Consider the following 12,875-nt stretch of genomic DNA (forward strand, 5'->3'; position numbering starts at 1 on the left):
AAAAAGTTCTATAGAATTTCTATAAACTTTTGAAAAATATAATCAATAGAAGTCCTATAGAATTTCTATAGAATTTCTATGGAATGTCTATTAATTTCTATAGAAATTGTTATAAAACTTTTTTTTCTATAGTAAAAAAAGGAGAAAAAAAAGTTTTATAGAAACTGCTATAGAAATTAACAGAGATTCAATAGAAATTCTATAGAATTCTATAGAATTTCTATAGGCCATGTTTTAAAAGTTTATAGAAATGCAATGGAATATTTTTTCCTGCGCTTCTTTGTACCTTATGGTCTCTACTCTCTTTCTTCTATGCTATCTTTCTAGCACGACTACTTCTGAGTTTTACTCTTATTTTACTCTTGTTAACTTAAACATGTTAAACATTTGAAATTCAATAATAAATTAGTTGTTGATAAATCTATGGTAGCAGAAACGCTTAACAACTTTTTTGTTAATGTTGGTAAAAGTTTAGCCGGTAAAATTGAACCATCTAAAATAAGCTTTAAATCATATTTGACATCAAATAACACTATTATGTCTAATCATGAACTTACGAAGGAAGAATTAATGAATTCAGTATCTATGTTAAAACCTAACAAAAGTTCAGGTTTAGATGATGTCATCAGTAATGTCGTTATTAATTCACTAAAATATATAACAATACCACTTTTACATATTTTTAATTTATCTTTAAAACATGGAGTTTTTCCTGAAAAACTAAAAAGTGCAAAGGTTACATCAATTTTTAAAACAGGTGATCCTTCTGATGTTTCCAACTACAGACCGATCTCAGTTCTTAATTGTTTTTCCAAGATTTTGGAGCGTGTAATGTATAATAGACTTTATTCCTTCTTAAATGTAAATAGTATTTTTTACAATAAACAATTTGGTTTCAAATCCGGTCATTCGACCGATCATGCAATAATTAATCTTGTACAAGAAATATTTAAAGCTTTTGATGAACAAAAATTTACTTTAGGTGTCTTTATTGATCTAAGCAAAGCATTTGATACCGTAGATCATAATATTCTCCTATATAAACTTGAAAATTATGGTATCAAAAATTCTAACTTAGATTGGTTTAAGAGTTATTTGAAGAATAGAAATCAATGCATTTTATATGATGGCGAAAAAACAGATTTAATGACAATTAACTGCGGAGTCCCCCAAGGATCAACTTTAGGACCGCTTTTGTTTCTCATTTATATAAATGACTTGAGTAAATTTTCCAATATCTTAAACTCAATTTTATTTGCCGACAATACTAATTTTTTTTATTCTAATAAAGATAATAATATTTTATTTGCAACAATGAACAAAGAGCTTGAGAAACTAAGCGAATGGTTTGTATCGAATAAATTGTCCGTAAGTATTAAAAAAACAAAATATACTTTCTTCCATCGTCTTCATGAAAAAGACAACCTTCCTTTAAAACTTCCTGAGCTTTTTATTAATAACTCTTATGTCAAAAGAGAGCGTTCTTTGTTGTTTCTAGGTGTAGTTTTAGATGAAAATGTAACGTGGAAAGAGCACATACGTATAATCCATAATAAAATCTCAAAAAATATAGGCCTCTTATATAAAGCAAAACAGTTGTTAAACCAAACTTGTTTGAAATTTATTTATTGTTCTTTTATTCATTGCTATCTAAATTACGCTAACGTTGCTTGGTGCAGCATTAATGTATCTAAAAATAAAAAGCTTTTAATTAAACAAAAACGCTTCTCGCACACTAAATTTCTTTTTAATAAATTCAAAATACTCAACGCATTTTAACTTAATTTATATCATATTCTTATATTTATGTTCAAAGTAGACAATAAAATGGCACCCATTTTATTTAACTCATTTTTTGAAAAAATAAATCATTTATACCCAAGAAGATTTTCAAATAACAATTATATTCAACCAAAGCATATTATTCTGCTATTAAGTTCTCGATTCCAATTAGAGGACCTAAATTATGGAACACATTATTTGATGATATTAATGAGTTAAATAAAATTCCTTCCCTTGATCAATTTAAAAATAAAATAAAAAATAAACTTTTGATAATTGACAATGAAAAATACTTCTTCTGAAACTTTTAAATAGGAGAAATCAATCGTTTTATTTACTTGTTATTTACTTTATTTTTGATCATATTTATTTTTAATTTTAATCTGAATCTTTACCTTTCTTTGATGTTCATGTTTTATCTCATTTTTATTTATTTTTAAATTCAAAATCTTAATAAATAAAAGTTTGAGAAGAAATAAAATTATGTGTGTAAAAAGTATTTTTTATATTTGCATTTTATGCATATATTACATTGTGATAACGGTAATACTTTTTTGTTATTTATATTATTGTTTTGAAGGGGCTTGGCGATAAGACTGAATTTGTCTTCTTTTTGCCCCAGCCGTGTTTATACATTTTGTAAAAGTCTAATTTTGTAAAATAATTCTTTATGGCGAAATACATACATAAATACATACATACATACAACTTCAATTCTTCCTCAAACTCACTTACTCTTGGTATGTTGAAGCAAGTTATGATGCTCTCAAGTGAGCTAAACTTATCTTGCGGACCTTGTGTGTAGCCTCTATGTGGTAATTAGTCGGAGGAGGGTAAACAATAATACGTCATTACTATGAATTACAGAAGAAAAAAAACATTTTATTTTCTCATAGCACTTGTGTTAGTAAGAATCTTGTCTTTCCGCTATTTTATGCTTGCTTTTTAACACAACTACTTCTCGCTTTTACTTCATTTTAATTCAGTTCTTCATTAAATTCACTTACTTTTGGCCTGTGGAAGCGGCTAATGATGCTTTTTAGAGAGCTAAACTTGTCTTCTGCAGATCTTGGTATATGGCCTCAATATAGAAATTAGCTGGTAGAGAGTATATTACAATACCTTCTCAATGAATTACGCAAGATTTTGCGGTTTAAGAGTGCAAAAATAGAAATTGTTTTAGTAGTCAGTCGATTGTCGCCAAATAAATTCATTGCTCTATTTTTTTCTTCTGTATCATGGAACATATAACCGAATATATAGATTTAAAGGCCCAAAATTTCACTTCATACAGACAGTTGCGGATTAGGACATTTCGGGTCTTAAGTGCGAGACTTTGGAGGCCTAATTTGGACACATGACAACAATAAAATGCAGGTCTATATGTTTTAGGTTGTTAATTGATTTTTCTGTTTAAACTAAATGTTCAAATTAGTTGTTTTTTATTATAAAAAGTAGAAATAGTATTTAACTAATTTAAGCTTTATTCTATTTAATAATATTAAGTAAAGTGACTACTGCATATACCAAAGAAAAATAATAGACTGAAGGAAAAAAAACAAAGTTTAAATACGTCATTTCTCAAGAAACAGTCTTAATAGGGGTGGACCGGTTTGGAATTTTTTGAATTTCGGCCGGAAACGAATTAACCGGAAGTGTTTAAAATTTCCGGCCGGAACGAGAATTATATTTATGTAATTTTTTACCTTCAAGATTGATAGTGAAAGCCTGCACCTCAGCATTGTGGCTACATAATATATTTATAACCTATAATATATATATATATATATATATATATATATATATATATATATATATATATATATATATATATATATATATATATATATATATATATATATATATATAACCCATTTCATTAATTTGATTCTTGTTTCATTTAAATCTAATATGTTGTTTTTATTTGTTTCTTATAATTTTATTTATTGACAGTGTTAACCTGCATAATATTTATACTTAAAATTATTTCTTTGTTTTCTATTTTTTCATTTAAGTTAAAATTGATATATTTACTGTATATTTTTTAACTATTTAAAAGTTAAGAAACATTAAAAATGAGACTATTCTCAGAGTCAGATAACATTATTGATGAAAAAAGAGCTTGTTTGTTGCTAAAAACTGGATAACAACTCTTTTTGCACCACAATATTCATAAACTTTTAGAAATCCTTACATAAGTAATTACTGCAAATAAAGTTAAGAAATGCTACAGTATCTGTAGCGAACTGAAGCGAAAAAAAAATTTTTAGACCGCTTAACTGTTAAGCGGTCTAAAAATTATTTTTTCTCTTGTTGTGCCTTCTTGTGTAGACTTGTTAAAAGTGGTGACTCTTTAATATAAACATAAAGAATTATTATCACTTTGGTACATACATCGCCTATCTTATAGCCTGCTTCTATTAAGAAGTGTTGCTTCATCGGGTTTGGCATCAGGCAACAATCTTTTTTCTTTTATTATTTTAATTAAAATTCCTAATGTTTAAAAAACCTCCACTGACAAGAGCGCAACAAGCGAAAAAATAAAATTGTTTTAGAACGCTTTACTGTAGCTTTTCCTTAAACTGTGTTTGTTGAGAATTTGTATTTTTTTACCTAGATTTTCCTATAGCTCTTTATTGCCCTGTTGTGCAATGATTTTTTGATTTAATTTACACAGTCTGTGTAAAAAATCTTTAAGAAAAAGCAAAAAATAAATTCCGGCATTACGGCCAGAAATATTGTCGTTCCGGCCGGAACAGGATTGACCTAAAAATCACAATTTCCGGCCGGAATTCCTGTACATCCCAACTTTGCAGTAACTTTAAACACGTAGTTATCACAATTTAAAGTTAACCAATCAGATTTCACTTTTTAAAAAAAATTATGCAATTGTATTGTTTTAAAACGTCATAAGAAGTTGAAGCATTGTAAATAAAGTGAGAAAGTAAAAAGTTCGTAAACAATAGTTAGAGTTAGTTTATTGTTATTTTTTATGTTGTGCATATTGTACGACTAATAATAAATTTCTAGATAAGAACTGAATTAATAAATCGTTCCCTTAGTATTATCTTGTTCTATCTGCAAATGTAATAAATAAAATGTTCTATCTAATATATTAAATAAATTCAAAAAAAGACATATATAAATAAATACAATGTTCGACCTGATATATTATATTATATTACATAGAACATTGTATTTATTTATATATAACTTTTTTTTGTATTTTCGTATTACATATTAGATATAACATTTTATTTATTATATTTGTAGATAGAACAAGATAATACTGAGGGAACAAAACGTTGTTAACCAGTCAACTTTTAAGAGAGTAATCCATTTGATTACAGCTTACAAAGGTTACAATCAAGATTTCAAAATTTTCCTTTCTCAACGCAAAGGCGCTACACAGAAGTAGTCGTGTTAGGAAAATATATAATCAATATGTTGATTCTAGGAGATGTTTTCATCGAGATTAACGTCTAAGAATATGTAAAAGAAACACTTTTTATTTCAACTTCGTTAATATAAAGTTTGTTGAAAGAAATGGCTTATTACATTAAAACATGCATAATATGCATGCCTCTAAAATATCATTTATTGTTAAGACAAATATTAAGAAAAATTTTCAAATAATTTTCAAATAATTAGTTTTTTTTCGGAAACTGTTTGCATGTATCACGTTTTATTAAGGCAAATATTAAGGAAACAAAGCCAGTATATTTACCCAATAATGTCAAGGCTTGCCAGAAAAAACCTCTGTATACCAGCTGCATCATCAATATCTGAAAGAGTTTTCTCAACAGCATGGAATATATACAGCTCGAGAAGAACCAATCTTTCAATCTCAAAGATTGAGATGTTGGTATATATGAAAGAAAACACTAAGCAACTCTCAAACACTAAGCAAAATTCAAGACATTGAGTTGGCAGGAAATGAATTTGGAAAATGATTAATTTTTAGTGTGATTTTGACTTTTTTTATTTCTTATCATGAAAATCATTTTTTTCATTGTATATTTGAATATTGTAAATAAATAAAAATGAATCTTATTTCAAAAGCATTCTTTATTCTGAATCCGTATAAATCCGTGAAATTAATATCGGTTCGGATTCCAATTCGAAAAAAATTTTCGAATTGCAATCCGATCCGAAAGCATCGAATCGGATTGCAGTCTGAAAAAATAATCCAAAAAATTTTTAACGAATTTTTTTCCGATACAATGCTTTCGGATCAAACCAATCCGTAAGTAATTTGAACCGTTCAGCATAGATAGTTCGGTGCACCATCCGACAATCCGATAAACAAAAACGGATCGGCGGTCTCTAATGTTGGTTACTTCATGGTTATTTTATTGGTTAAATTATTGGTATTTGTTACTTTATGGTTACCATGGTTATTTCATTTATTATTTGCTTTAAAACCTGGAAAGAAATAATGTATTCCTTTTTTTTTTTTAATTACTTTAGTTTTTTTTTAAATTAAACTCTTTTAAATTAATAATTTATTTTTTTCAAACATATTTTAATATTAAATTAAGAAAAAACTCTGTTAAAAAATTGTATCAGTATTAAATTTTTCTTGATACATTTCAAAACCCAAAATATTTCTGGAGTGATCTTGGCCCCATAGATTCTTATACCTTTTAAAACCCTTCCGATCTTAGATTCTTATACCTTTTAAATCCCTTCCATTCTTATCTTATTTCAAATTATTATATCGATTTTATTTGATAAACAAGGTTTGTTGTATTTAAATACTAATTTAGTATTTAACTACAACAAACCTTGTATATATATATATATATATATATATATATATATATATATATATATATATATATATATATATATATATATATATATATATATATATATATATATATATATATATATATATATATATATATGTATATATATATATGTATAATTATGTATGTATATATATATATATATATATATATATATATATATATATATATATATATATATATATATATATATATATATATATGTATATATATATATGTATAATTATGTATGTATGTATAATATATATATATATATATATATATATATATATATATATATATATATATATATATATGTATATATATATATATATATATATATATATGTATATATATATATGTATAATTATGTATGTATGTATATATATATATATATATATATATATTATATATATATAATATATATACATACATATATATATATATATATATTTATATATATATATATATTTATATATATATATATTTATATATATATGTATAAATATATATATATATTTGTATATATATATATATATATATATATATATATATATATATATATATATATATATATATATATATATATATATATACATACATATATATAACTTCTTTTGATTTGCTCTTTTTTAGTTTTTACTTGTAATGTTACAATTTTTAATGTTACAATTTTTTTTTAGTGGCAATCTGTCAAATCCAAATTATTTTTTAGTTTAGAGGTGAATTGCCCTTTTCAGAAACAAAGTCATCCGAAAACCAATTTTGCCGGAAAAACAACAATGAAATTTCTAAAGTTTTTTCTTCTAATCAAATTCATTTTGATTCGATATCTCAATCAAATATGCAACAATCAGAAAATACAATTCAAAGAAACATGTGCCCTTCTCCTGTTTATAACAATGAATATACAACTGTTTTAAATGAAGATTTAAGCTATTTCACACCTGAGTTTAATTGTAATATTAGTGTCAGAGACACAGAAGTTCAAGTTCAGCCAGTATTTTTACAACTTTCTAACAGATATACAAAATCGATGAATCTAGCTCCAGAAGAACTTGTAAATCGTCGTTATTCAATAATGCAAAACAGAGACTTATCTAATCGAAGGGTAAGTAATGGAAGTGACGGGTCATTAGAGTCAAATTATTCTTCAGGTTATGAAAGTTATTCGAATAGCAGAAGAGAAAGTGACATGAGTCTGCAATCGATAAATGAAAGAAGTGGATCTTTAGTGAATAATCATTTTCTTGATATAAATCCCCAATCCTATCAGAAAAGTATAGCAAATCCTCAACCTTGCCTGAAAAATGTTGTAAACCCTAGATCGTGCCAAAAAAATATTGTAAAATATTTAATAGGGGATAAAGCTTCCAAAGAAAAAAATTTTTATGAATCGGATCTAGTTAATCAATATAGTGATCAAAGTAATAAAGTTTTGGTTTGTAACGGATTGCAAAGTAATTATTTTCCGCTTTCAAAATCATCAGAAAAACTCTCTCCACTTGATCATCAAAAGTCTATTGAAAGAAGTTGCATAAATAAATCAAGTAATAAAAAATTTAATCAAAGATCCACTAAATTTCGACGTTGCAGTGAACCTATAGAGGTAACATCACTTATTGAAAGCACACCTAGAAGACATTCTATGACCTTTTATAATAAACTTCCTCTTGCACCTAAAATGAATCTCTCTAATGTTGAGACCAAAAGCAAAAGTTTGTCCAATTTTCAGAAAGATGAAACGGAAGAATTGCTTTTAAGGCTTATACAAAATAGTGATAGCTTACTAAAGAAATCTGATATTGAAAATTTACTACTCACTCATCAAAAACATCATTATTTATTTCCTCAAAACGAACTTAATTTTGCCAAAAAGCATGACGAAACAGATTCACAAATGGTCGACGGAGAGTATTATCATACATCCAGTGACATAGATCCGTTAAGTTTTTTTGTCGAAAACTATGATATGATTGAGGCTGATGATAGGTTACATAACGAAAACGATAAAAATATTTTTTTACAAACTTCTGAATCATTGAAAAAAGACTTTCAAAATAATAATTCATTGTTACACACAAAAATAGATATCATTGATCCCTGCATAAGCAAACATTCGAGCAATTTTCGTTCGGAAAACTTCGATGTAAATACTACCTCGCAGATAAAAAATCAGTTACCAAAAAATAACGTAGCTAGCAATGAGAATTTGTCAAGTAAATCTGATAAACCTTTTGATTTGATTTTCAAATGGCAAGATTTTTCAAGGCCGCAATCTAAACAAGATTCAAAATTAAGCAATGATGAAAATTTTTTAGCAACAAAAATTGATGCTTTATCCACGGAAACTTTTGTTCCGTTGACTTCAAACAACATGGTACTAAATACAATGAACACGTTGCTAGATTCGTTTGTAGAAGAAAATATGTTTTACGAAAATCAAACATTTTGCAGTTTTCCAGTAATATATGAATAAACTTTCTATTTTTATTTGGATTAAAAAGTAAATTGTATTATATTATTAATATAAGTGATAAAAAAACAGATGTTTTTTACTATAATTTAAATATACAATTTGATCTCAAAAACCCTGGCTGCAAATGCACACACGTTCAAATTACATTGTACACCGCGGTATTTGTAACAGATGTTTAATATGATAATTAAGAAGCACGAAATATAACTACTAAGCATTTTAAATAAAAACTAAGCAGTTTTGGTTCAATCCATTTTTAATAATATTCAACAAAAATGTGATTTTTAGGCAGACTACACAAAAAAATACCGACTTGATGCCATGTTTTTGTTGGAACTGGTATCGGAGGCCACTCAGGAGTAACTTTGTCAAAAACTTAAAAAAACATTTTGTAGGTTTTGTAGTCTTAAATTGATCTAACAAATTACATAAAAATATTTTTAAAAATGAACTTTTAACATTTGAGTTAGAAAATATTTACATCGCAAGTAACCAAATGTATTCGCTATATTTTGCTATTATATGAATTCTACAAAATCAAAATGATGAGTAGATATGGCATACAATTAAAATTAGTAATTAATGTTGTATTCATGGACGAGGAACTAATGATTTTGTAAACTTTCAAAACGTAATCAATTCCATTAATAAAAGGTTACAAATAGTTTCTAAAACTAAACAAAGTTCTCAGGTTTTGATATGTGGTGATTTCAAATTTCCATCCTTGAATATTATATGTAATTCTAGCTATGAAAGTGTCTGAATTGGACTAAAAAAAGCCTTTTTTTTAGTCCAATTCATTTTCTGAAATGTATTCAAGAATGCAATTTTACATGTAAATAAATACTCTAACTAAATGACACAAAATTGAAAAATATAAAAGATTAAGTATTTAAAGTCTCTCCTTTTCGTATATCTAGTTTGGTACATAAGGTTCCTATTGGAAAACAAGAAGAGGTTATATTTTAAGTTTTAATTTTAGTTATTAAGCTCTTAATGTTTTTAAAAATAAAAATATCATTACGAAATGAGTGTTCATGAAGTGAAATTACATAGATTTTTCAAAATATCTAAATAGATTTAATTGAAGTCACAAGTTTGGTGAACTTGATATATCAGTGTTATAAAAGATTTATCAAAATTTATGAAAATGGATGTTATGATTTTATACGTTTATTTAATCAAAGAACAACTAAAGCAGAAGATCCCTATGGTTTAATAAAGAATATAAAGTTTTTCATTTTAAAAATTTATCGTGTAACTAAAATTTACCGTAAACTACCGTATTTACAGTAGAGAGATAGATACATAATCTTTTTCGTCAATATAAAATTTTTTGCAAAATTGTTAACCTAACAAATTGACTGGAGCAAGCAGAAGACAATGGTCTTATCATCTTGCCCCGTTAATTTCAATTATATTTTACAATCAATATAAGTTAGATATAAGATAAACATAAGTTATAAGATATTTAAATATATATAAATATAAGAACTCGTATAATTAAAATAGCCAAGTAAATGTATCTTTATAAATATAAATACAAGTAAATGCATTTTTATATATTATAACCATAAACATTTCCCGCTAGAGTGCACATGAAAAAATTTTGAGACGTGAAAAAGTTTTAAAAACAAGAAATTGTTTCAGTAATGTTGAGGCCAAATAACTGTTGTTTAATCACGCATTTAAAATGTTGAACCGAGTTTATCGTTTTAATATTATTTGTGAAATGAGTTCCACAATTGTGGTCCTCTTCTAGATATTGAGAATTCGGATTGTTTTAAAGACAGTTTTGGAATATAGTAGTTCTGTATAGAATGTTTTGTTTCGTATTTATGATCAATAAGTTGAAAGTAATTATGGAATATTTTTGGGACCAAATTATTTTTAAATTTAAACATAACCTGAAGGATGCTATAGATGTTTTGTTCATAAATATTAAGAACTCTCAGCTCTTTAATTATTTATTTAGCAGTAACATATCCATTTGTGAATATGCGGAATGGTTTCTTTTGTTTTTTATAGACTAAGGCTAGTTTTGATTGGTAAGTACTTCCCCAAGCAACATTCCAGTAGCTAATGTAGCTATGAGCAAATGCGAAGTGTAAACTTTTTAGACATACTTTATTTAAAATATACTTAGTTTTACGCATAATCCCAATGCTTTTAAATATTTTATTTTCTAATCATTTAATGTGCTCTTTCCAGATAATATCTAGAATAAGTCCAAGAAACTTCACTGAAAATGCTCTTTTTAATTTTGTTTTGTCAACGAAAATATCTGGAAGTTTTAATGGTAATGTGTCTGACTTTGATGGTTTTGTAAAAAGAATGTGTTTGCTTTTTTCAATACTCAAGGAAAGTTTGTTGGCCTTCAACCAATCGCTTAGCTCTTCAAGCTCCTGATTTACTGTGTTAAAAATAGTTTTAATATTTGAGTGGGTGTAGAAAGTTTGAGTGTAATCTTACCGTAAACTAACCGTATCACAAAAATTTACTGTAAACCAAAAACTATTTCAAATGGTTAGCTACAGAGAAAATTCTTACCTAAGAGGAAGATGAAATTTTATATCAAAATGCGCCACCTATTTAAGTAAACCCAAGATCATAATTTGACGTATTTGCAAGCGATTTTGATAACTTTATCTTGAATAGAATTCCCGTTCATAGCAAATAAGTGGAAAACTTTTTATTCAATTCATTTTACCACTTTTACGCTTTTTTTATATAATCTTGTATTTGTAGAATATATAAAAACAGAGTTATTAAACTTAACTTAGTATACAATGAATTAATGTTTATTTACTGTTATTGTAAATATTATGAAAAAATGTTTATTTTTTATTTTATTTAATTTTTTTTTTTATTTTATTTTTTATTTTTTTTTATTTTTTTTTTTTGTTCCATAGTATACATTTTCGTGATTACATGATAAAGATTCGTTAAGATTGAATATACATATAAATATAAAAAAATCACAAACATAAATAATAAACAAACTTCTGTAATACAAACTGTAAGAAGAACGCGGGAAACTTGCAGAAAACCAAAAGGTCTTATCATCAAGAACCGCTTTACATTGTCATACATATATATATATATATATATATATATATATATATATATATATATATATATATATATATATATATATATATATATATATATATATATATATATATATATATATATATATATATACGTATAGAAAAAAAAAATATTTACAAAACTCTTACGTTAAATTGTTACATTATAATTGTATTAAAGTGTAAGATAACAATCATACAAACATGTATCGTTACTATTTCTTAATATTACCACGTTTATTGCTAACGCAATGTTTGAAATATATATTAAAGTATATTAAAAAATAAGAGTTTATATAAGAAGCTAGCAGTGAACAAATTTAGAAAAAATCAGTAAGTAAATCTTTATACTTTAAAATACTCTTTTTAATAGTTTTTTTAAAGCTATTTAAGTTTTCAAGGTTAATAATATTTTGATTAAGTAATAAAAACTTATTCCAGATATGAGGTGCACGATAAGTAATTTTAAATTGCTCAAGCTTAGTTTTGCATGAAGGCTCAAAAAGGGTACTATTTGTGCGCAACAGGTATTTATACTCTGGCTTTTGTTTTTAAGACTATAGAAAATTGAAGGAGTTTTTTGCATTTTACTATTATACATAAGATTTAGAACATTATATATATTTAGTTAGTAAAGACATCTGTTCAAAAAGAGGCTTTGTGTGTTCTTTTTTATTTTTAAAATTAATTACTCGTATAGCATGCTTCTGTTTACGATAGAGAGGTTCTACTTTG

At 25.6% G+C, this 12,875-nt stretch overlaps 1 protein-coding gene across 3 annotated transcripts in view; it reads left to right on the forward strand.

Annotated features, from left to right (window-relative positions):
* LOC100203252 (uncharacterized) overlaps positions 1–9,142 on the forward strand; it is a 50,747-nt gene extending 41,605 nt beyond the window's left edge. For all 3 annotated transcript variants that reach the window (XM_065809981.1, XM_065809982.1, XM_065809980.1), the window contains exon 6: positions 7,288–9,142. In XM_065809981.1, coding sequence (XP_065666053.1) covers positions 7,288–9,051 — 1,764 coding nt within the window. In that variant the 3' untranslated portion in view covers positions 9,052–9,142. The remainder of the gene's footprint in view (positions 1–7,287) is intronic.
* The last annotated feature ends 3,733 nt before the right edge of the window (positions 9,143–12,875 follow it).

Source organism: Hydra vulgaris, chromosome 11 (genome assembly GCF_038396675.1).
Source record: "Hydra vulgaris chromosome 11, alternate assembly HydraT2T_AEP".
NCBI lineage: Eukaryota > Metazoa > Cnidaria > Hydrozoa > Anthoathecata > Hydridae > Hydra > Hydra vulgaris.